This window comes from Camellia sinensis, chromosome 2, assembly GCF_055761805.1.
Source record: "Camellia sinensis isolate YWXY chromosome 2, ASM5576180v1, whole genome shotgun sequence".
Classification (NCBI taxonomy): Eukaryota; Viridiplantae; Streptophyta; class Magnoliopsida; order Ericales; family Theaceae; genus Camellia; species Camellia sinensis.
Window position 1 is genome coordinate 122098655 of NC_138962.1, and position 27067 is coordinate 122125721.

Below are 27067 nucleotides of genomic sequence, written 5' to 3' on the forward strand. Positions count from 1 at the left end.
AATCTGGAACGGTCCAATATAACGGGGCGACAATTTGCCCTTTTTCTCAAATCTGACTTGGCCTTTCATCGGAGAGATACGGATGAACACATGGTTACCAACCTCATACTCAAGAGGTCTTCTTCGAATGTCTGCATAATTCTTTTGTCGGTCCTGAGCTGTTTTGAGCCTGACGAATAGTCTTGATTTTCTCAGAAGTGTCTTGTACAATTTCTGGCCCAAGCAAAGCTCTATCCCCGACCTTTGTCCAACAGATAGGTGATCTACACCTCCTACCATACAAAGCCTCGTATGGTGCCATACCAATGCTAGAGTGGAAGCTGTTATTATAAGCAAATTCTACAAGTGGCAAATAATCTTCCCAACTCCCCTGAAAATCCAAAGCACACATGCGAAGCATATCTTCCAAAGTTTGAATCGTTCGTTCTGATTGCCCGTCTGCCTGTGGGTGAAATGCAGTACTGAACCTTAGTTCTGTTCCCATAGCTTCCTGCAAACTCTTCCACAGTCTAGACACAAATTTCGGATCTCTATCCGATACAATAGATACTAGAACTCCGTGTAAACGGACAATCTCATCAACATAAATGGTAGCCAATCTATAAGCGGTAAATGTAGTTTTGACAGGCAGAAAATGTGCAGACTTAGTCAGTCTATCAACTACAACCCAAACAGAATCCATACCTCGAGAAGTCCGAGGTAGGCCAACAACGAAATCCATAGTCACATGTTCCTACTTCCATTTAAGAATAGGGAGAGGTTGAAGTAGGCCGCCTGGTTTCTGATGTTCAGCCTTAACTTGCTGACACTGTAGGCACTTGGACACATATTCTGCAATCTCTTTCTTCATTTTGGACCACCAATAGGTTTGTTTCAAATCCTGATACATTTTATTGTTACCTGGATGCATAGTAAATATGGACCTGTGGGCTTCATCTAAAACCCTCTTCTTCAGTTCTGGGATATCTGGGACACATGTCCGGTTTCAGAATTTCAACATTTCATTCTCAATACTGAATTCTGTTTTTAGGCTTGCCTCGAATTCGTCAATCACTTTCTTGAGGTACTCATCCTCTTTCTGTTTCCGTTGGATTTCATCAATGATCGCCGGTTCAGCTGTAATAACGGCTATCAATCCACCTCGTTCACACATTACCACTTCAATTTCAGACTTCTCAAAATCTTGCAAGATCTCTCTCTGTTCAGTAAGCAAACAGGCCATACTCCCCATTGATTTTCTGCTCAAGGCATCAGCAACTGTATTAGTTTTCCCGGGGTGGTACTGAATTTCTAGGTCATAATCTTTTATTAGTTCCAGCCACCTTCTCTGACGCATATTCAACTCTTTCTGCGTGAAGAAGTATTTCAGGCTCTTATGATCCGTGTAGACTTCACACTTTGCCCCATACAAATAATGCCGCCAGATTTTCAAAGCAAAAACGACTGCGGCCAATTCAAGGTCATGTGTTGGGTAGTTCTTCTCGTGTGGCCTCAACTGTCGGGAGGCGTAAGCAATAACCTTTCCGTTCTGCATTAACACACAACCTAAACCCTTATAAGAGGCATTACTAAAGATTACGAAATTTTTCGTACCTGGAGGTAGTGTTAAAATTGGTGCAGTAGTCAATCTTGTCTTCAATTCATGAAAGGTTGATTCCCTTTCTTCGTTCCACTCAAAAGGTTGCCCCTTACGTGTCAATTGGGTAAGAGGCACTGCTAATTTCGAAAAGTCCTTCACAAACCTCCTGTAGTACCCAGCCAAGCCCATGAAGCTGCGAACTTCTGTCACATTGGTCGGTGTAAGCCAATTCACAATTGCTTCTATCTTCTGCGGGTCCACTGAAATTCCTTCCTTGTTGATCACGTGCCCTAAGAAAACAACCTCATCCAACCAAAACTCACATTTCTTTAATTTAGCAAATAGTTTTCTTTCCCGAAGTATTTGTAAAACAGTCCTCAAATGATGTTCATGTTCAAGTCTATCTTTAGAGTATATCAAAATATCATCGATGAAGACTACAACAAACTCATCAAGGTAGGTTTTAAAAATTCTATTCATTAAGTCCATAAATGCTGTCGGAGCATTAGTCACTCCAAACGGCATAACAAGAAACTCAAAATGACTAGACCTCGTTCTGAATGCGGTTTTCTCAACATCCTCTGCCTTAACTTTTAGCTGATGATACCCGGATCTCAAATCAATCTTAGAAAACACCTGTGATCCCTGCAACTGGTCAAATAAGTCGTCAATACGGGGTAAGGGATATTTATTCTTTATCGTTACCTTGTTCAACTCCCGGTAATCAATGCACAGGCGCAAAGTACCATCCTTCTTCTTTACAAATAACACTGGTGCACCCCAAGGCGAAGTGCTAGGTCGGATAAACCCTTTATCAAGAAGGTCTTGCAACTGTTCCTTTAATTCTTTCATTTCGGCAGTAGCCATTCTACAGGGAGTTTTAGAAATAGGCTGGGTGTCTGGCACAGTTTCAATGGTAAACTCGATCTCCCTGTCTACCAATTCCCCTGGTAATTCATTCGGAAACACATCCGGAAATTCTCTAACAATAGGAATATTATTCAATTCAACATTCTCAGATTGTTCAGACAACACATAGCACAAATAACCCTGGCACCCTTTCCTAATCAGTTTACATGCTTTCATTGCGGATATCAAATAAGGTGGAGGCACTACCCCATTACCCACAAACACAATCTCTTTCTGTTCTGGTAGGTTAAATACAACCCTTTTTGTCACACAGTCTATGGTGGCACAGTACTTGGTCAACCAATCCATGCCCAAAATTACATCGAAATGTCTAAAGTTCAAGGGCAACAAATCTACATATAGGGTAGCATCCTCGATATGCATGTCACAAAACCGATATATATAATCACATAACACAGATTCCCCCGATGGAGCAGACACACATAACAAATATGGCAATAACTCTAGGGGTCTGTTCAGTCTAGATGCAAACGTATATGTCACAAATGAGTGCGTTGATCCAGAATCAATTAATACAAAGGCATCCTGATTACATATTGAAATAGTACCTAAGACAACGGCATTGGCATTCCGTGTATCGCCCGGAACAAGTGCAAAGACTCTCCCCTGTCTCACTGTATCCCTAGTAGTAGCAGATTTCAAAGTGTTGCCCGGCTTTGGGATCGATGCAGTGGAACTAGCTGCTAGTTTCCCACTGTTCTGATTACATTCTCGGGCTATGTGCCCTTGCTTCTCACATTTAAAATAGGCTCCTGATGCACGGTAACAGACTCCACGGTGCCTTTTGCTACAAATATTGCACATGGGAGTTGTGTCTCGGGAAGAACTCGAAGTATTTGAGGAGCCTGTGTTTTGCTTTTTCAGAAATTTCCTCTTCGAAAAGAAGCCTTGTCTTTTGTTGCCTTTCCATTCTGTTACTGGCTTAGCTTGTCTGGCTATGTTAGCCTCTGATATGATGGCTCTGTCAAGCACCCCAATATAGGTTTCCAATTTCAGGACATTCACCCTTTCTAGGATGTCATTGCGGAGCCCACCTTCAAAATGTCTTGCCTTCTTATAGTCCGTGTCAATTACATTTGGTGCAAACCTGGCCAATTCAGTGAATTTGGCCTCATACTCAGCTATAGTCATGCTGTCTTGCTTGAGTTCCATGAATTCTGCCACTTTCCTATCCCGGACACACTGCGGGAAGTACTTGTCATAGAATATTTCTAGAAACTTTACCCAGTCAACATCCCTATGATTTTCTCGCATCAACATCCACCATCTTCTTGCCTCGACTTCTAGCATAAAAGTGGCTAGAAGCACTTTTTGAGTCTCTGAACAGGGGAACACTTCGAATAATTTCTCATTGCCGAGGACCCATGCTTCGGCTTTCAACGGATCTAATCCCCCGTGAAACTATGGTGGTTTCATTTTCTTGAATTCCTTAGTGAGAGCTATAATCCGGTTATCATTCTGATGGTCTGGCACAGGTGGTGCAGGAGGTGGAGGTGGCGGGTGTGGTTGCTGCCACTGTTGTTGCCACTCCTGTTGCTGTCTCAAAGCTTCTGCCATTTCCTGTATCAGTCTTTCCATCCTGTCCATTCTGGCAGTTGAGGATTCTTCTATTTCATCTCCTCTGGTTCTCACCATCTGATTAAACTTGCATTATATTTTATACAAAAGATACACACATATGTATGTAACAAGGAGCATACATTTTCAGGTAGTTTGTAATGCAAGTAATTCACAACTCATAACCTATAATTGTTCATATCAAAACATTTAAGCATATAATCAATGTTTCCAAAGTCATATTTATCACATGAATGCATCCTAGATCTTATCTAGATGCTTATTGCTCCTATTGGACAAGTGTGTGAGTTATTAATTCGTGCTCTGATACCACTCTGTCATGACCCGAACCCGCCCGTATGGGTTAAGGACATAATCGGCCAGTAATCCTGAGATTACCTATGGCCTCAAACCAAAATAGATTAACTCATCAGAGTAAAGGAGCCAAACGAAAGCAAAAATTTAAACTTTGTCCATAGAGCCGTGCTTATATGCACATCAAACAAACTATACACATATATGTTAATAACCCACGACAAAATATAGTACCATAAAATCCTTTACAGACAGGATCATCCAAACTGAGTCAACCCATATCAAACTATATACAGATATCCATAAAGTCCTAGCCAACAAGACAAGATATAAATACATAGCAAAATGGCAAGGATGGGTCTCGTGCGTGAGACACAAGGCTGACTCTCCTAAACTCATGTTGTTTCTGGCAAACTTCACTGGGGCTGGGTTTGGACTTCTCTTGGCTCACCTACAAACACATGAATGAGCGTGAGCAACAGCCTAGTGAATAATATCAAATACAGAAATTACATAACAATGTAGAACAACATATTCCAAACGGCCTTGGGCCCAATTCACATTTCTACTTAACATATATATATATATATATATACCTATACAAAATCTAGATCAAGTGACTGTAGTTCCAACATACTGGCCTTTGGCCCATTCAGGTTTCCATTCCGGTCAAAACGGCCTTCGGCCCACTCATTTCTGTCAAAACGGCATTCGGCCCATTCATTTCTGTCAAAATGGCCTTCGGCCCATTCATTTCTGTCAAAATGGCCTTTGGCCCATTCATTTACGTCAAAATGGCCTTTGGTCCATTCATTTACGTCAAACGGCCTTTGGCCCATACATTTGTGTCAAAACGGCCTTCGGCCCGCTCATTCGTATCAGAACGACCTTCGATCCATTCATATAGGTCAAAACGACCTTCGATCCGTTCATTTACATCAAAACGACCTTCGGTCCATTCATTCATTCATGTCAGACTTTTGTCCACAATCTCAATTAACAATTCATAAAGTTTATAAGGGAATAACAATTGGACATTGACAAGCTTTCAAATATTGATATTACTCACAGTGATCGGCTTGTGGATTTACCCTGGAGCTTGACCCTACACATTTCATGAACACAAAAGGATCACTAACAATTCAATCCGTTTCTTAATTCACATATTCTTCTTCAAGCTTTGTTCTTATCTCATTAACTCATTTACAATGCTTAACATATGCCTAAGAGTGCTTACCAGTGAAAGAGAACGGAAAACGAATCACAGAATGCGTGAACAAAATTTCAGAAAACAGGGTTCCCGCTCGAGCGTGGACTTACCCGCTCGAGCGGACCCTTGAGGCCTGCAAAAGTACTGGATATGGGAAATTTACGCTCGAGCGTTCAATCCGGCGCTCGAGCATAAGGCCTCTTTACATGGCTCCCCGCTCAAGCGTGAAATTCCTCGCTCGAGCGTAAGCCATGTCTGCAAAAAGTTCTGGATGTATCATTTTTACGCTCGAGTGTGACCTCGGACGCTCGAGCGGAAGTCCATCCTACATAGCTCCCCGCTCGAGCGTGGAATTACCCGCTCGAGCGGACATCAAGGTCTGCAGAGAAAAAAAATACTGGGAGCACGTATTTCCCGCTCGAGCGGCCATTACCCCGCTCGAGCGGACTTCAAAATTCTGGAAAACCCAGAATGTGTTCTTGAGCTCCAATTCGGTTTTCAAGCCACAATACTTGCTCGCAATGGCTCAAATCTCAATATAATCATATCAACATGGTACTAATGCAAGATTATAACATTATAGAGCTCAATTTCTTGATTTATCTACATGCATGCCCCAAAATATGTCAAACTCAACACCAACATAACAAACTCATGCATTCAAGCTCATATCTTCTCAAATTGTACATGCATGTGATGAATTAGCCACACTCTCAACTTAGGTAACACAAATGGTGATCAAGACATGAGTTTCCTTTAACATTTCACGTGGATTATACACATTTGTGCTCAAACATGCAATATCAAGGTGATTTCCTACATGCATGCACATATTAAGCTTCAATTCAACAAATACAACCCAATTTCATTTTAACCTTACTCTTGATCACCAAATTAGCTTGAACACACAAAATAACAAACTATACTCCAAGAATTACCCACCTAGAAGCTTTGATCTCCTAAGCTCTAGTCAATTCTTGAGCTAAGTCTCCAAGATTCCCAAGCTCTAGGCCAAATTTGCACAATTCTCTCATCTCTCACTCTAACAGCCGGCCTTGCCTCTCTCTAGAGAGTTGATCAGCCCAATTGAAGTTAAAGGAAGGGAATTGAGTGTAGCATGCCTTTACATAAATCCCCACTCACAATATAATAATAATAATAATAAAGTAATTTGGCATTATTCATCAATTTAATCGATTTAATCTAACCCGAATCAATTTCTAATTAAATTTCACCGTAGGTTCTAAAAATTAAGCCAATCACGATGGCGTAATCAATTTCGGGTTCTGTGGCCGATAAGGCCCTCAATTTAATTTCCAAAACAGATTATTCAGACAGGTATTCCTACAGTGAACAGATAAGACTTCAAAATCACAAACATTCACATAATGGCACATAAAATCATGCTAAACACATAATCATACTCAAATTAAGGACCAATTAGCATATTACGGGACAGGGGTATCACAAATTATCTCTCAAAGATAGATATAAAAATAAAGCTCTGATTTTTCTGTAAACCTTACACAGGAAATATGGGCTTAAAGCTATAAGGCTCAGTGTGTAATTTCTGAGAATAGATGTGAGTGATTATAGATCAAAGAATATTTTCAGGTTTTTGTAACTTGTTTACATTAGAGGCTTTGGTATATGTAATGAAAATTATAGCCGTTTATAGCCGTTGTAGTCATTTGAATCTATAGCCGTTTATAGCCGTTGTAGTCATTTGAATCTATAGCCATTTATAGCTGTTGTACTCCATCATTACTAATTTGAATATCTTCCACTCCATTATTACAAATTTGAATATCTTCCGCTTGAACATTTTGAACCTTTTGAACTACAACTGTGCTGGGCTATTTGAACCTTTGTTTTTGGGCTATTTGAACTCCTGATTTAATCAAATATTAAATACATTCTAACAACATTTAAGATAAAGGTTTAGGTGAGAAATAATGGGAGAAAATAAAATTTGATTTTATTAAAACATAAAATCATCAAAATAAATGTTGATTCTATTTTTTTCTTTTAAATAAATCATCAAAATAAATTTTGATTATATTTTTCTCTTCCAATCAAATCAAAACATAATTAAATAAATCATCAAAATGAATAAGTCTAACAAGAACCATGGGTGTAAGTATAACTAAATTTGCTCTTTTATTGAATTAAAAACGCATAGGCTTACATTCAAAGAAATGAGGAAAGAGTATCCCCAAAAGAAATAAAACAAATATGGGAAAATCTTTAAAACTCAATGATCTTTTGAAGCTTCTCTTCCCTTTCTTCTTCATCATCATCTTTCCATTTGTAAGGCCTCGTTTGGAAACATGCTTTTTTAGTAATTTTTTGACTTTTTGACTAAAATGTGATGTAAAAAAAATTAGTATGTTTGGGACGACTTTTTGACTTTTTATGAAAAGATGTGTAAAAAGTAGAGAGAAAAGTGAATATTTGACTTTTTGGTATAGGTTGTTGGCTTTTTGATTTTTTTAGTAATTTCTTGACTTTTTGGCTAAAAAAGTAACTTGCCAAACGAGGCCTTAGTGCATGTAGAAGGCAAAGGAGGACACAATTGAGGCCCCGATGAGAGAACCGACAACGGGCAAGGTAGCGGTTGCGTCGCTGGTTGGTGCAGGAGCCGGAGACCCGGCAGCCAAGGCTGCGCTCATGGAGGTGGTAGCAACAAGGGTTGCGCAAGCGACCTTCTTCATCTCCATGGTGATTAAAAAGTGGGTATGTAAAAAGCTCTAAGAGTGAGAGAAAATAGTTACACGATCCCGCCTGGTGCCTTGTGTTGTAGTGCTAGGTGGTGGTGGAGGTGGCTATTTATAGGGTTGGTTTGTGCTACATTTGGAAGATGCACAACTAATTCTCCCTCTCTCTCCCTTGTTTGTTAGTGTTATGTTTAGAAAATGCATATGCATTTTTGCATAGAAAGTAGAAGAAAACTATTTTTTTGTGTGTGTATAACGCATATTAATGTTGTAACTAATTTTTAAGTTCTTGTAAAAAATACAAGAAAACACAAGAAAAATTGAATGTGTGAATTATTTATAACTGAACTTTAAATTTTTCTAACTTTTTCTTACAAAATTTTCATTTTAATCAAATGTTTGTAAAAAAATATATTTTCATTTCTATTTCTTTTCTTTCACTTCATTTTCTTTCACAAACTTTCTACTAATTTTCTTACTGATCAAATGGAGTCTAATGAGAGATTTTTAGAGAGTCTAGTTAAAAGGAGGGTAAAATCATCTATAAAAATATTTCCTTGTCAAATATGGACTTCTTGAGCCAAAAATATCAATTGAGGGGCTTATTGTATTAAATATTTAATGAAAAATTGAAAACACATGGAGCAGTAGAAAAAAATTGTACTACAAATAGTTTTTTTTTTTTTTTTTTTGTGTGTGTGTGCAACTCTAACACACAGGAAGAGTTGCACCAAGCACGAGAATGAATTTGCATCATGCACACAGTATACTTAAAAGTGTACACAAATCAGATTGGTCCAATTTTAGAGTAAATCAAGAATCAAACCGTTTTTTACAATTCAGAAAAATTAGAACCATAACCGAACTGTCAACTTGTGAAATAAGACCAAAATTGAACCATAGAAACTGGCTTGGTTCGGTTCGGTTTACAATTTTAGAAATTTTATTTAACAATAAATATGATATGTATTTTATATTAGTAAACAAATTAAGAATAATTAGTTTGTTTAAATTGGTTAGGGCTTATTAATTTTACATTAATGGCTAGTATTCAAATCTTATAAGAAACATTTCATATTTTAATTTTTTTGTACAAAAACTAATAAACAAATATTCACGGTCCGGTTCAGTTTGGAACCATAACCAAATCCTTGAAAACGAGAACCTTACTGATTTAAACGATTTCACCATTTTCAGAACTAGAACTAGAACTATAATTAAAAAAAAAAATCCCAGACCAAACAGGCAATTTGGATCAGTTCATTAGTTCCATCGAATTATTATTTTTTTTTATTTTTTTATTTTTATTTTTTTAAAAAGAAAACCTTAAATATACTTGCACTATCATAAAAATGTAATTTTTTTTCTCATTACTCCGCTGAAATGCAATTTTCCCAAGATTTAAAACTTTTTTGGAAGGAAGTTGCTAGTGTGAGGGATTATGGCCAATTTTCCCAACTTATGTTACAAATACATGCTTGATAAAATGGAAGAAAGATCTTTTATTTTTTTATTTAAATTTTCAATAGATAATTATTTTATTTTTATTTTTATGAAATTGTGAAAATTCTCAATTTGCAAAACAGATAAATTTCCCAATTTAAAAAATAAGAGAAAATTTTCAATTCAAAAAATTGAATTTCTCCAAATTGTAAAATATCTCAGTTTGGGTTATTTATGATATATTTTCGGTTAATGTGATAAAATATCTCAAATTGGGAGGAAATTTCTCATTTTTTGTTCAAATTTCTTAGTTTTGGGGGTGAGGTTTCTCAATTTTGGAAGTAAAATTATATTTTTGCATAACTTTCTATTTTGGGAAAATTATAAAAAAAATCTCAATGTTCGATTCATATAACAAAATAAATCCTGAATTTTTAATTTTATCAATTTAAATCCTGATCTTTTTTATATTTATTTTCAATCTAAACCATCTATCTATTTTCGTGAAGTAAAATTGACGAAAAAAAATATTTTAGTTATTAAACTCAATAAAAAAAATAGTATTTTAAACATTTTATGTACACCTACGTTAAGTTTAATGAATCAAATGTGTAGAATTTAAATTGACAAAATTAAAATTTCAATATTTATTTTGTTACAAAGGTCAAATCTTTTTTATTTTTTGTAATTTTCACGTATGTTTTTACGTAATTTTTGAACTTATCAATTTTGAAAAACTTAAGAATTTTCATAGTTTTGGAAGTGAGAAATTTATTAGTTTTGTGAAACATAAAAATTGTTCTTTTTTTTTTTAGGAAAAAAAATTCTCAAGTTTAAAAATTTTGACAAAAAATCTCAAAATTGAAAAATTTCACAGTTCTCAAAACTATAAAAAATTTGGGTTAAATTTCATACCTTCTTAATTTCTCATTTTCACCATGAATTTCCCCAGTTTGATAATGTAATTTTAAATTTTGGATGTAAATGTTACAAACCAAATTATTTATAGACATAGTGATTATGTTGTGAATGGTTTAGTAAAAAAAAGTTATGAAACATTTATGGTTAAAAATTACATGACCTATTTTGATAAGAAACATTACATGTTGTGGTGATTGCTACAAAATGTTGTTATGTTATTATTTAGGGTAAATTACACTAATTTTATTTGAAATTTTGAGAAAATATAATAAATTTTAAGGTGAAATACCAATAAATCTCACATAGTGATTTTATTAACTGTTTGGTCTTTATTTACCTAAAAGTCTCATTCTAGTGTGAATTACATAAAGGGTCAAAGCATAAACGTGTGTGTGTTATCTTCTGAGGGACAAATGTGGGTTTTCTCATAATATTGAAATTGTTAAACGTAACACTTCAAAAGAACTTCTTAATATATTTTTTCCAAACGTAACACTCCAATTTAACATTTTAAAAATATGACACCAAAAAAAATTTTAGTGTACTTTTCTCAAATGTAACACTCCAATCAATGTAACACACAAAAACTCTTTAGTGTATTTTTCTTAAACGTAACACTCCAATCAATGAAGTACACAAAACTCCTTAGTGTATTTTTTCCTAACATAACATTCTAATGTAACACACTAAAAAACTTCTTAATTTACTTTTTCTCAAACGTAACAACGTAACATTCTAAAAAAACTCCTTAGTGTTTTTTTTTTTTTTTTTCAAACGTAACACTCAAATGTAAAACCAGAAACTAAACTAATAGAAATATAGATTTCTATGCTCGACAACCAACACCTCAGCCACCAATCCCACAATATATATATATATATATATATATCTTCCACACCTCACATGTTCATTCCCATCCCGAAAACGAATTAGAAAATTGGAAAAATGAATTACAAAATAGAATTCACTTAAACTCAAATGATATCAAATCAAATAAATATAACTTTCCAAAACAAAAAGGACTAATTGATTCATAAGAAAATTCTTATGACTAAATGAATTAATGTTCCCCCATATGAAATTTATAGATAAATTTTCCTAAATTTTAAAATTATAGTATAATTACATTGGGTTCCCTTAATATTTTAATTTACATAACACTTAACCCATTTTCATTAATAATTCATCAATCATATGAATGGAAAAATGATGTTTTCTCTTTTACACACACACATATATATATTCTTATTTATCCTTATGTCTTTAAATTGTTTGTATTAGTTTCAATTCATTTAACCTTAAAAAAAAGTAAGGTCAATGTAATTATGTTAAAATTGTGAGTCTACTTGTATTTTTTTTTTTCCATACCTCAGGAAAGGTAATTGTAGCATCCCAAATTTTATTACTTGAATTTATTACCAAATCCCTTTAATTAAGTCTATTTCTAAGATAATGAGCAAGAATAAAATAAATGAAATAATCAAGGTTCACTCTTATATAAATATAAAATGATGAGGTGATCAATACAAGTAATTACAAGTGCCTTCGGTTACATTTAACGACTTAAAGAAGGAAACAAACAAAATCAAGGGGTATGACCCTCTTTACAACAAATTGACATTTTCGCCTCAGGTAACATTCCTCATGGCCGACAATCAACGAGATTTTAAGTCTTGCACAAATCTATCGAATTTCACACCTAAAAAAAATAATCAAGGTGGGATCAACATGAATGTCCAATAGGAATCCCAATGATTCTAAACAATAACAATACATGAATAATTATGATCATGAATGTCAAAAGTTATAATTATATATGTAATGCGACTTTTTATACCCAATTATACATACATAATTATATGTTTTGTCAAAAAATCATTCTTTATTATTTCAAGAAAACTTATCTTTTCTGACCTTTTTAACTCACCAATTCAATTCAAAAAGGTTTCCAAAACTAAATTACATCTCGAATATCAAACACACATTAATCAGTTCGGCATTCCTACGACTCATCTTTTATAATAATAAAAAAATATTTCATTAGGTTGTTTATTTTCAAAATCAATCCATTGTTAATCCCTTATACTCTCATGTCACTCATTTTCATTGAAAAATGCTCACATTATTATCGAGCTCAATACCCATCTCTTGGGTAGGGCACAACCTGGTGTGTCTTAAGAACTCATACATCAATGGCTGAACTGGGAAGCGAAGCCCCCTTCAATAATGGACAACACGGTAAAGGGTCAGGGATCCAAATTGCTCCAAGGGGTCGTACCCTCTTTGCCGAGCTCAAAGTGCACGTTGGCAGGAATGCCATACTCCTGGCAGAACTCGACTAGGGTGCCCGACATGTTTACCAGGAAGCGTTATCGCTCCATGTAGGCCTGTGTGATTTGGTCAACAGAGCGTGCTCGTCGAAATTAAGAAGCGATTGCTCAGTTTTTTAGAGCGCTTATGTTGGTGTGCTTGGTCTCCTAGGATTCTGCATAAGTGGAAATTCAAATTTGAGTACAAGCGGCAGTTAGGTCGTTCATAGGAGCTAGGTATTAGCTCGGTCATCAGTGAGCCGAATTGTTGCTCGGTTGTATACCTAGCTGGGTTTTAGTTTAGCTACAGGAGCGAAACAAAATTTAGCTCGATCGCGCGGCCGCCTTAAGTTACTACAGTTCCTAGTTCGATTCTTCTTCGAATAATGACAAACACGAACTTCGCCTGGTTGAGTTATAATGTTGGACAAAATTATGGTTTTTAGCCTGGTTGGACCCAATTCTTCATGTGTTCATCCCAGAGGATGAATTGGGTGAGGAAAAATCGCTGTAAGGGCCATTCAACGCTAGGAATGGCCGAAAACCCAAGTTTATTCCACTTTTTAGTGGTTTTAAGCTTCGTTTTCATCTTTTACTCATGAAAAATATGGTAAGAACTCAAAAGGCATGAAGAACAACAATAGGGGGTTTGGGAAAATAGATGGACTCACCACGATAGAGCCTCTGGAGATGTTCTAATCGGATACGAAGGCTCTAATGACACCAGTAAAGAAGAATCCCCGATGGAAATGCTCTGATTTGAGCTCGAGATGTGGAGAATAGAAGCTGGGTGCTTTGGCTCGACTTAGAATTCTCTCTGGGATGACGGTGAACAGTGGTGAGAAATGTGGAAGAGACGAAGATGGTACATGTATTGTACCTACGAAGAGGCGCCAAAATTTTGCAAGGCCTCGTGGAGAATCGCACCCATCATTATAGCATGATGACGCGTGTCCCCCTGAGAAGACATTGCGTCAGAGCAATGGGTTAGACCGGGTTGTTTCTGGCATGGAATTCGCATCGAGCTCTTTGCAGCGTGAGATGCACATTGAACTCCTGGTAGCACGAAATTTGCACCGACCTCCTAGCAGCATAGGTTTGTAATGTGTGCCTTGAGACGTCAGATTCGAACTGTGCAACCTTTTCGGCTGGGCAGATTACCTAGCTCGGCCAGTTATGGTAATCTGATTCATGCTGGAGCAGAACAGATTAAAGGGCAATTGAGAGGGGGTTTTAGGCTGAACATATGGACCGAGCTAATTTGAGCTTGGGCCAGATTTGGCAATTGTGTATTTGGGATAGAACGGCCCGGAATGGGTTAGGCTGAGGTTCTAGCTCGGTTGAATTGGGGTTATGTTCTTGACCGAGCTTTCTAGTTGGACAAGATTTGTCCTTGTTTAATTAGGCTCAACTGAGCATGGGAACGATCGAGTTGAAGAGTTCGGTCAAACATTATCATGGGCACTTGATAGGATCGAGCAAATAGTGCGGTTTCAAGGGCGGATTGCAACACCGCGCTAAGGCTACCTCGGCAGAGATTGCCATGTGGCCCAATCAGGAGTTAAGGGGAAGATCCTACCATCCGTACGCGTCAATACTATTAAGTTGTTTTGTCAATGTTGTTTGGCAATATTATTGCATGTACACATGTAAAACGAATAGCGGATAGTACATCCACGTATCTAGGAAAGGACAAGCAGAGTGGTATGCGTAAAAATTATATAAACTATGCGGTTCCTCCATGTAACAGGTCTAGAATTCTTACTATAAGAGCTATCTCTCTTTTGACTCTATCTTCTTCTCAAAATGTGCTAATTTGATCGTCAAAAAGATTTTCCGACAAAACACCCATCAAATAACTCACAGTCATTTTATTCTCAAGTTCGACAACGTCACTTAGAATAACACAAAACTTGAATTAAAAGAATATGGAGAGCGACTAATATTCCCTTTCAGTACGGCTAATATAATTATTAGCTTGCTACGAATTGAACACAAATTTAGCACGTATTGGAGGGCAATATTAGACAACAGTCTCCACCGTTCGATGTGATTAAAATCCAACGGTTCTTAGTCTCTCTTTTTTTACTTTTCCTTTTTTTAGTTGTAGAAGAGAGCATCTTTGAACAGGCCTCAGGCTTTACCTATGCATACATACAAGGAAGGAGAGCTTTAGAGATAGAGCGAGAGAGAGGGAGAGAGGGGAAGGAGAGAGAATGGAAGCTGTAGTGGCAGCAAAACCAGTGATAACAGTTGCAGCTCTCTGCGGTTCTCTCCGTAAAGGATCCTTCAATCGAGGCCTCCTCCGTTCAGGTAATGTACAAATAAAAACGACACATATGGTGTATTTTGTCCATACTCTCTCTCGCGTGTCACTGTGAGTGTGTGTTTTACATTGAATTGAATTGGGAACTTGGGTATTATTTATTTGGTGGTGTAGCGATTCAGATATGCAACGAGTCCATAAACGGTATCAAGATTGAGTACATCGAGATAGCGCCACTACCAATGCTCAATACTGATCTCGAGATCAACGGAACGTTTCCACCGGTCGTTGAGGCCTTCCGGCAGAAGATTCGTGAAGTTGACAGCGTCCTTTTTGCTTCCCCTGAGTACAATTACTCTGTCACTGGTATGCTTCTTGCTACCCCATTACTTCTTCCCCCCCCCCCCCCTTTTTTTTTTTGAATATGTATTATGTTGAGAAAGATTATGGTACACACCGGCAAAGTATGCAGAATATATTTTTTGAGTCATAATTAAAAAAAATGTCATAACCAAAATCAAAATTAAAGATCTCAAAATAATGTCAAAGAAGAAAATTGGTCATATAGTATAGGGTGTGCATAATACAATTCTCCATTAATATTATATAATTTGTTGTGCATTTTAGTTTAGGTTTGCTCTCTCTATCTATATATATAGGCCTCATTTGGAAAGTGAGCTATTTTAATAGGCTCTTTAGTTTTTGGTTATTTTAGTAGGTTAAAATTTTTGTGTTTGGAAAGGTGGTTGAATTTTTTTTAGTTGGACGGAATGTTTGTAAGAGAAAAAGTGAAATGATTATGGATTTGGTATGATATTTTGTCTTATTAATTATTTTAGTTTATTTTGTCTTTTTGTGAGTTTTAGCCTGAAAAGGCCAGAAATCCACTTCCCAAGCAGGGCCATAGTTGTATACAATCGTTTCATTTTGCTCTGAAATTTTCATGAATAATTTGGGTTTTTGGCAAAGAGGATTCATCACAGGTACTGGTTACTGTGGTTATGGACGTGGTGATTATGGTTAACACTACAGACAATTTTGAAGAAGAAGAAATTGTTGCTTTGAACAAGGGCCTGACCTGTTTGCACTGTCTCCCTGAAGTTCAAAATCCAATAATTAACAACCAAAAAGTATTATCTAGTTATACTTAACTCGTTCTATTAGGATTCTATTAGGGATTTAAATTGAATCAAATAATGTGTGATGCAATGACACACTTGTTGAATTTTTAAGATAATAATGACCTTATTTAGTGATCCCATTTGCAATGTGTCCCTCTTATCTTAGTAGTTAAGGACATTATTACTGTGCTTGGATATTTAGCAGAGAAAAGAAAATAAATGATTTGTTAAGTTAGGAAAGAAAAGGAAAAGAAATGATTGTGATTTATCTCCCTCTTGTTTGGTTAAGTTGGAAAGAAAAGAAAAGAAATTCTTATAGATTATTTTAGCAAAATAACCTTTATGTTGGTATTTCTTATGTAGGTAGATGGGTAATTTTGGTAATATACAAAATTAATAATCTTTCCATTTCCTTTCTCTCCTTGGGGAGATTCAAGAAGTGAGTTATGAGATAAATATTTCTCTCAATTTCTCCTCATTTCTCTTCTTCTTAGTAATCCAAGCAAGTTATTAGGATTACGAGTGATTTCTTTCTTCTTTTTTTTTTTTTTTCTTCTCCAAATCACTCGATCCAAATGAGGTGTAAAAGTTCAACAAGTGTGTCGTGTGATTCATATATGACCTAATTTCATTTCAATCCCTAACAAAATCCTAACGGAAGGGCTGAAGTGTAAGAAGATAATACTTTAAGGAGGTTAACAGTTGAGTTATGAAGTTTAGAAGGACAAAGTGAAAACGGGTTATAGGTTAAGGAGGTATATTTTTATTTACCCTAAGGCCATGTTTGTTTGGGGGGACTGGATTAGCATTCCCATGACTAATAGTCCTAAGACTACGAATTCGTTGGATTATGTATCCTATCTTAACTAATAGTCAAGTTTAAAATAATTAATCCGTACTTCAATTGTTTAACCAAACATCGGATTAATAATTTTATTGGACTATTAGTCCAATCCCAAGCTTATGTCCACCAAAACAAACATGACCTAATATTAATAGCCTTGGAACTGAAAGGAAAAAACTATTAATAAACACTTTTTGCTCACACTCTTTTGCACCACGATAACACTGCTTTGCTTTGCGTTCCTTTCTCTCTCCCTCTCTGTGGCCGTCATTATTCTTCTCTTCCACATTGCTCTATTCTACAGCAGCTCCACAGCAACCCATGTTCTTTTGTTGATTTGCAGGTGCAGATGCATCTCTTGTTCTTCCATATTTGTCTCAGTCTGCATCTGCATTCTGACATAGATGTTTGCTGCTGTCGCTTAATTTTTTATCTACTCTTGTTTCTTTCACTCTATATTTTTCCCCTTTTCTATATATTTATGTTCTCTTGTTACTTTGTTGTGGGGTTTGGGAATTTGGGGGTTGTTTATGGTGAACATCAGATAGATAGTACTACGAGAGCGGAGTTGTGGAAGGATCTTTCGTAGCTGACGGGGTGGCAAGAAATATGGTGGGGACAGATGGATGGAGTTGGGTATGTAGACTTTCAATCAAAGGCCAAAAAATGATTGGAGGAGGTTGTGGTGGTTGTCGTGAGTGATGTATTTTGTAGTAATATATCTGGTTCCGGATTAAGAAGTTGGAAGCAAGCTGGTCATATGAAAATGATCGTAGTGGCAGATTTGACTTCATTGTCGGAAGGCATGCCAGTGATCAAGGATCAAGAAAATCACAAACTAGCCATGATCGGAGAAAATGCTGTGTAGGAAGCTGTAGGCCACGACAAAGGAGAAGATGAAAAGGAGGAAAAGAGAAGGACCCCAAACCTTGTGATGCCAATCTTTGCTTTCGAGGATTAAGTTTTAAAATAGTGTGCCCAACAATTCTGTTCGTGGCATTAACACCACCCAAAAAGAAAGAAATATATATTTTACGAGTGAGCGATATATTGCTAAAAGTAGACGATATACAGTGGATCTGTAGCTCGAAGAGACAACAGGAAGTACCCAATAAAACTTGAACTCTACCAAATAAACTCTGACAACCCAAGAGTCTAGGTCCAAGAAATAAACTGTCTCTCAAAAACCGTTTGGTGATATTTTTAAATTATCAGCTTGGAATTTGGAATAAGTACAGCTTGGACAAGTGTCACCTGCTTTATGTTAGCGGAGATCAAATTGGGCCGCAAATCATGGCCAGATTTGCTGCACCAGATCCGGCACTTCCTCATGTGCTGCACTCTGCCGAATTTGGTGCCGCCTTACTTGACTTCCTCTTCCGCGTACATCACTCCTCATGTGGAGCAAAAACCCAACAAGCGGCTCATGTTCTTCTTCTTTTGTAGCTGAGCACCCAAAAGAAAAAACAATTTTGTTTGGAATCCAATGAAATTTGGATGGAGAATTGTAAATTTAAAAGGAATTGGATCATCTTCTTCTTCTTTTGTAGCTGAGCACCCAAAAGAAAAAGCAATTTTGTTTGGAATCCAATGAAATTTGGATGGAGAATTGTAAATTTAAAAGGAATTGGATTGTCAAAAAGTTTGTGATTCTCATAAAGTTTAATGCAAGCCACAAAACAAAACGAAAAAATAAATAATAAAAAAAATGTAGAGAAAAGATCAATTTGTGAATGAAAACCATGTCACATGCATCAACTTTATAATTATTCTATGAGTTCATTAATTTGTTCTTTGGAATGCTTTAATCATATTGAAGTGGGACCACTGTTTGGGTCAGAAGAAACAAATAAAATTAGTAAAACAAATAGAAAAAAGGCCTTTTTGATGTTAATTTAGAGTGAGCTATATTATCTGGTTAGGCTTATTTCTGTTACCCATGATGTTAACTGCAGATAAAATTTAAGTCTCGTTCAATCAAGTTGGCCCTAATTTCAGTCACTATATCCTTGAAAAATTTATGCTTTCTCTGTTTGTTGCAAGGGAAATTGTATATACATATATATTGATAAATAAGGGAAATTGTATATTTAAAAAGTTTGGCAGCTACAAGTAGTGACTTGTACAGTAGTGCATACACTTTTCTTGTACAAAAGAAATGGATGCAACTTCCATCTGAATTTCTAAAGGAAAAAAATTCCTATATTATTAACCTAGATGTGATATAGTTTGTAAAGTATATTTCATGAGAAGTTTCAACAACCACCATAAAGACTCAGAAAAATAAAACGTTAGACCTGGCAAAATAAAGGAGACTTGTACCATCAAATATGAATATACCCTTATGTCAAATTTTTTATTCTGTAGATCTTGGGATAATGCATGAGAAGTTTCAACAACCACCATAAACACTCAGAAAATTAAAATGTTAAACCAGGTAAAATAAAGGAGACTTGTACCATCAAATATGAATATACCCTTCTGTCAAATTTTTGATTCTGTAGATCATGTTTCTCCAAAATGTACGTTTTTGGACTTAAAAAAAATAAATGTCATGAACAATTTAGAATGATCTTAGAATGGAGATAAATTGTTGTGTCCTTTTTCTTTAGCAGCAAGGGTTATGATAAAAAAAGATTTTGGAAAATGTATCTTCTTTCAAGTCCAAAGCCATTTGATGATAATGTCTCTAGACCTTAATGCTTTTTCTTCATTCCTGCTCCTCTTGTAGTGGTGATTAAAGAACTTATCCTTAGCTACAAGATCCTGAGAAATTCCTAGAATATTCTTGAACCTATGGTTATTGCCAACAAAACTGTTTTAGCCCCACATGTAAGACACCTCCTAACATACTTGGCGTAGTTCAATTTATGGTTATTTGCTCAAAGAACTGCATGACAGTAGTCTGCAGCTGAATTAAGAGTTTAATTTTGAAGATAGTATAACATAATGACTTTCAAAATGCTCCATCAGTATGTAGCATATGCTTTAATGCATTTCTATTTTTTGGCTATTGTACTAGCACCTTTGAAAAATGCAATAGATTGGGCATCTAGACCACCAAATGTTTGGGCTGACAAGGTTGCTGCTATTGTGAGTGCGGGAGGTGGTTTTGGAGGGGGACGATCACAGTACCATCTCCGTCAAATTGGAGTCTACATTGATCTTCATTTCATTAACAAGCCTGAATTTTTCCTGAATGCCTTCCAAGCTCCTTCGAAGTTTGATAGTGATGGTAACTTGATTGATATGGCAACCAAGGAGAGGTTGAAAGAAGTTCTTTTATCCTTGCAGGCCTTTACATTGCGACTACAATCCAAGTGCTGAATAAATCAGTCCGGTAGATTCTTCCTCCTTTATAAAAGTGTGATTGCTATCTGCATCTATTATGCCAATGGACATGACGTTGTTGTGCAGTTGAAAACATGTCATTGTTATATTAATTGCAGATGGAACTTACACCGTGCTTATTAATTTATTTTACTTCCGAAATGTTTTGCGCTGAAATAAACTTTCTTGGTCTTTATTGCAACATTTAAGGAGTAACTAGGTTGGTGCTTTTTCTTCTATTTCATGGTGGCAGAATGTCATTGTTGTGCTTTTTCTTATCAATCCCACCATTACAAATTGTAGATGGATCAATACCTTGCGTAGGAACATCCATTCCAAAATCAGTTCTTGTTCCACATTTCTCTGACAAAGGTTTTAGAAATGTTGGAAACCATCTACAACATTATCTTCCGCACCAAGATCAACATTACATGGCTTTGCCTTGTTTTGCCCAATTGATGAGTCTTCCTTTAGCGAATCTTCTACCAAAACCTCTAAATCCATTGCTTTAATATTCCTCACAGCAAATTCATGTGGTGTCCGAACATGATATTTAGGAAAATTATTTGATGGGTAAATTCATGTGGTGTCCGAACATGATATTTATTAGTTAAAATTGTGAGATCTATTATATTTTGTTGGATTTTGAGAAGACAAATTAACAAGTGTCTTCTGATAAAAAAAAAAATTTAACAGGTGTCCAGTGATAAGTGATAAATGTTGTAGAGCACTGCTCTAGCCTCCAAGACCACCAAATACCTTCTCATACTTTTATGGAATAGAAGTGACAGAAACTGTCTTGTTTCCAACAAAATAAAGAGTTAGTGTAGTCTGAGTCTAAAGTGAGATGATGATTTTGTTGATGGTTTGATTGATTTGGAGAATGATAACAAGACTGATGTATCTTCAATAAAATTTATATTTTTAAAATTTAGTTGTTGAGATTTATTAAAAAAATCAATATTAGTTATCAAATTAAAAATAAAAAATATGAATATAAATTTTTAGTGAAATTATTGTATGAACCATTATTGGTAGTATCTATCATATTTTTAGTTTAAAAATTTTAAATGTCATAACTTTTATGAGAAATTTGGTCATAATTTCTTCATAATAGAACTTTCATGCATTAAAAACAATCACTATATATATATATATATATATATGTATATATATATTGAAAAATCTAACACACAACACTATTATCAAAATATTTTTAATGACTAATTTAATATTTTAAATTTTAAAATAATATAATTTTTTATCTAGATATTGTATTTTAATAAAACTAGTATTTATAGAACTCTCTAATTAAAATCTATCAAATAAGATCTATGTTGACCATGATATTCTTTAAAAAGAAAAAGAAAAAGGAAATGGAAATTTTTACCATTGAAAATAATGTTAATAGCAAAATTTTATTCTGATTCACATAAATTTTGCTATTAAATTTTAACATTTAAATAGTGAAATACCATCATCATCACTACGTACCATAGTCATTGTAACTATTACTACTACAAGTGAAAATATTGAATAAAAAAAATATTAAAACAATGAAATGATAATGTTAATATAAAATAGACTATCAACAAATAAATGATAGATTATATATTTCCGTATTACGGAAATGCCTGGTAGCTCGAAGCTACCAGGCTCGAAATGGCTCGAGAGGGAGAGGGAGAGAAAGAGAGGGAGAGGAGAAAGAGAAGGGAGGGAGAGGAAGGTCGGCGTCGTCGCAGCCCCCCCGCCCCGCCGTCGTCGCAGCCTCGCCCCGCCATCGTCGCAGCTCCGGCCGCTGCTGCTGCTTCCTCCTCCGTCGCAGCCCCGCCTCCGTCGCAGCCCAGCCTCCCCTCCTCCTCAAACCGGGTTTTTATGGCCCCCTCCCCTCCCCTCCCCTCCCCTCCCTCCTCCTCCTCCTCCTCCTCCTCCCCTTCCTCCTCCCTTCTTCTTCTTCTTCTTCTTCTTCTTCTTCTTCTGCAAAACCAGGAAAAAAAAAAAAAAAAAAAAAAAAATACAAAATCGACACCAAAACGACGTCGTTTTGGTGTCGAGCCGCGATTCGAGCCGCGGCATTCGAGCTACGTAGCATGATCGTCCGTATTAAATCAGACTAAAATTTTAATATCACTTTTAAACAAAACATCAACAAACAAAATAATTTTTCTGTACTTCTCAAACATAAAAATACTCCTATTAACCTCCAACACAATACCACCACTTCCATCACTATCAACCGTCACTGTTACCACCATTTTTTGGTTGATAAACACGGACAATTTTATAAATAAATAAATTTCTATGTAAATAAAATTTATTGTCGAAATAATTTTTTCTGAAATAAATAGATTTCTTTATTTAATAAAATTTTGTTGTCGAAATAATTTCAGAAAAAACTATTTTAACAGAGTAAAATATGATAGATTTCGAATACTCTTAGCTTGCAATTAACTGTTTTGAAAGTCTACAAGATTAGAGAATAAAGAACTCGCATACTAAATTATTAATTTTTTACCAAACCTTTTTGAAAGATTAAAACATTAGAAAATAAATACAAGGATAAAAAATGACATAAGAACCAAAATATACTTAGACCAAATTAACTCAAAAAAATAAAATGATGGAAAGACTAAAATACAGGAACTATTATCATAATTTATTCTTATTTTTTTTAATAGTATTATATATAACCATCACAGCGTCATTAAATTGTTTATATGAATGAACATATTTGTTCTATCTTCTAAATAATTTCTATCTTTATCTTCTACTAATTTGGTAATCACTGTTACAACAGTTTATAAATTTGTGAATCACCCTCCAAACTTATCTCTCAACTTGTTGCTCGAACTAGTTTAAATTTTGTTTTTGACTTAAAAAGTTATTTTTCTTATTTTGGCTATGCATCTTTTTAAGGGTAATTATTCAGTAATTTCAGAGTATGGACACGTGATATTCTATAATATTATAATTAGTGGAGAAGTGGATAGTCGGGATATTGTGTTGGGTGATTGGAGAACATGAAGGGATATATTGAATGATGATTGATTAGGAAGTACAAACACGTGATACTCCGAAAATATTTAATAATTTTTTCCTTTTTAAATACATTGTCCAACAAACTCTTTATTCATTTTTTATACTGTTTAAATATTATTTTTATTCATTTTCATTTAGAATTGTTTTTTATAAACTCAACAAAATTAATTTTCAAAATATAAAAAGTAATCAGTGTGTTTAGTTTGAGTTTTTTGGATTAAGTTTTTTAAAAATTGAGTTTTTTTTATTTTCGTGTGTTTTTTTTATTTTTAGTGAATATTTTTAAAATTTTAAACATTTTTTTTTACTTTTTTAGATGCACCTTACTTAGATGTATCTAAAAAGTAAAAAAAAAAAAAAAAAATTGTGAAAAAATATTTTAAAAAATTAATAAATACATAAAAATACAAAAAAAAATACACTGAATGCTCGTATTTTTTTTTATATTTTTGGTATTTTGTGAATTTTTAAAAGGTTTTTTTCACAATTTTTTTAGTTTTTAGGTATATTTATGTTAGGTATGTCTAAAAAGTAAAAAAAAAAAATTGTTTAAAATATTAAAAAAATTCAATAAAAAAAACGGAAAATAAGATAGTAAAATTTTTTGAAAAATGTTTTTGAAAAATCCTAACCAAGCAAAGTGAATATTTTTTTAATGTTTGGTTTGGTGAAACTACTAGTTACATTTGTTGAGCCAAAACCACTAAACTAAAATGACTAACTTGATAACTAGTTTGATGGGAGTGAAATTTAATAATTTACTCATTATTTTAACTAAACAATAAAAATAACTATTTTGATAAAGATGGTCTTACATAACTTGACTATTTCTCATCTAATTCACCAGCAGAGATATTTTTTGATTTTTATTATAGCAATTGAAAATTGATTTTGTGGCCGGTATGGTTATAATATATCGGAATTGCCAAGATGAAGAATGAATCTAATGTTTATATTTGTTTTCTTGTATACATTTGGTTAAGATGAAATGTTTGAAACAATGTTAAAAGAAATTAGTATGTGAGATCTTCAACGAGAAAAAAATCTTGTACTTCATAAAAGAAATTAAAAGTTAAGCCGTCAAATTAATAATGCTTTGTTTGTTTGGATGAAAAAAAATAAAATGTTATTTGTGTTTTTTAACATTTAGTAAAACAAAAAATAAAAATCATCAGAAAATATGATCAACAAAAAATAAATTTATTTGGACAAAAAATAATTTCCCTTTTTGAAAAACGGAAAACGATTTCGAAACTAAAATTTCGTTATGCATCATCACCTCCGCCACGCCACCTCCACCACCATCATTACTGTCACTGCCATCACCGCCACATTTATGCAAAATAGGCCGCGTTTATATTAGACAACATGCGCTAACGCATTGTATTGGTTTTATGTTGAAGAACATCAAAAAACAAATGTGACGAAGGTAATGGATGATGCAAGAACAATTACAAGTATTATTTACAACTCTACCTCATTAGATTTTTTATTATACGAAAAAAATTCGCTGGAGACAGAGTTGTTACATCCTGCCATTAATTCAAGTTATCACACTAATAAGATTTATATATTAAATTTAATTTTCTTGCACTTTTTACTAATTTCATGTTAAACGCAAGCTATTTTCAATCTCTTTCACCATAACTAAACTCACATAAAAGAAAAAGAACGAAAGAGAGAGAGAGGAAGGAAGAAAACCATGGTCATAAACACAAGAAGATGGTGTAAGCATACTTCTAAAAACTGGTCGATACGTTACGTATTGACCGATACGTATTGAAAAAATAGGACACCGCGACGGATCCAAACCGATATATCGTTGAGATTGAAAATTGCAAGAGAATCGGCCGAGTCCTAGTACGCATCGGTCTGTAACAGTTACACAAGCCGTTACACAATTCGCGACGGGCCGATACTCACCAGTTTGGATTGGTACGGGAAAGAAAAAACTGAAAAACCTGTGAAATGATTTTTAAAATTTCACCGTCGTAACACCTGATTTCCTAACGTACCGATCGATACTACCGATACCGATACTCCGCGATCAATATGGTTACGTTACCCGATACCGCGATTTAGAACCATGGGAAATTTGCTCTTTTATTGAATTAAAAACACATTGGCTTACATTCAAAGAAATGAGGAAAGAGAACAGATCCCCAAAAGAAATAAAACAAATATGGGAAAATCTTTAAAACTCAATGATCTTTTGAAGCCTCTCTTCCCTTTCTTCTTCATCATCATCTTTCCATTTGTAAGCTTAGTGCATGTAGAAGGCAAAGAAGGACACAATTGAGGCTCCGATGAGAGAACCGACAACGGGCAAGGCAGCGGTTGCGTCGCTGGTTGGTGCAGGAGCCGGAGACCCGGCAGCCAAGGCTGCGCTCATGGAGGCGGCAGCAACAAGGGTTGCGCAGGCGATCTTCTTCATCTCCATGGCGATTAAAAGGCGGGTATGTAAAAAGCTCTAAGAGTGAGAGAAAATAGTTACACGATCCCGCCTGGTGCCTTGTGTTGTGGTGCTAGGTGGTGGTAGAGGTGGCTATTTATAGGGTTGGTTTGTGCTACATTTGGAAGATACACAACTAATTCTCCCTCTCTCCCCCTTGTTTGTTGGTGTTATTTTTAGAAAATGCATATGCATTTTTGCATGGAAAGTGGAAGAAAATTAATTTTTTTTTACAACTCATATTAGTGTTGTAATTAATTTTTAATTTCTTGTAAAAAAATATAAGAAAACACAAGAAAAATTGAATGTGTGAGTTATCTATAACTAAATTTTTAAATTTTTCTATATTTTTCTTACAAAATTTTCATCTTAATCAAATGTTTATAAGAAAATATATTTTCATTGCTATTTCTTTTCTTTCACAAATTTTCTACTAATTTTTTTTCTAATCAAATGTAGCCTAGTGAGAGATTTTTAGAGAGTCTAGTTAAAAGGAGGGTAAAATCGTTTATAAAAATATTCCCTTGTCAAAATATGGACTTCTTGAGCCAAAAACATCATTTGAGGGACTTATTGTATTAAGTATTTAAAGAAAAATTAAAAAAACATGGAGCAAGAGAAAAAAATTGCACTACAAATAGATTTTTTTTGTGCGCAACTATGACACACGGGAATGAATTTGCATCATGCACACAGTATACTTAGAAGTGTACACAAATCGGATTGGTCTAATTTTAGAGTAAATCAAGAATTGAGTCGTTTTTTACAGTTCCAGAAAAATTAGAATCGTAACCGAACCGTCAACTTGTGAAATCGGACCAAAACTGAACCATAGAAACTGGTTTGATTCGATTCGATTTACAATTTTAGAAATTTTATATAACAATAAATATGAAATGTATTTTATATTAGTAAACAAATTAATAAATATTAGATTGGTTAAATTGGTTAGGGCTTGTTAATTTTACATTAATGGCTAGTGTTCAAATCTTTTAAGAAACATTTTACATTTTAATTTTTTTGTACAAAAAATA

General features: G+C 34.8%; 1 protein-coding gene and 1 long non-coding RNA gene across 2 annotated transcripts; one reads left to right on the top strand and one right to left on the bottom strand.

Moving 5' to 3' along the window:
- Window positions 1–12140: 12140 nt before the first annotated feature.
- Window positions 12141–14511, bottom strand: LOC145820319 (uncharacterized). Its single transcript, XR_014361594.1, has 2 exons — window positions 13653–14511; window positions 12141–12371 (listed from the first exon to the last, which is right to left on the bottom strand). It is a non-coding gene; the product is annotated as an uncharacterized LOC145820319 (long non-coding RNA).
- Window positions 14512–15016: 505 nt separating this feature from the next.
- LOC114283929 (NADPH:quinone oxidoreductase) lies at window positions 15017–20744 on the top strand. Its single transcript, XM_082915534.1, has 3 exons — window positions 15017–15294; window positions 15422–15613; window positions 20235–20744. Exons 1-3 carry the CDS (start codon window positions 15198–15200, stop codon window positions 20537–20539), a joined length of 594 nt encoding a protein of 197 aa, XP_082771660.1. The 5' UTR covers window positions 15017–15197; the 3' UTR covers window positions 20540–20744.
- Window positions 20745–27067: the final 6323 nt, after the last annotated feature.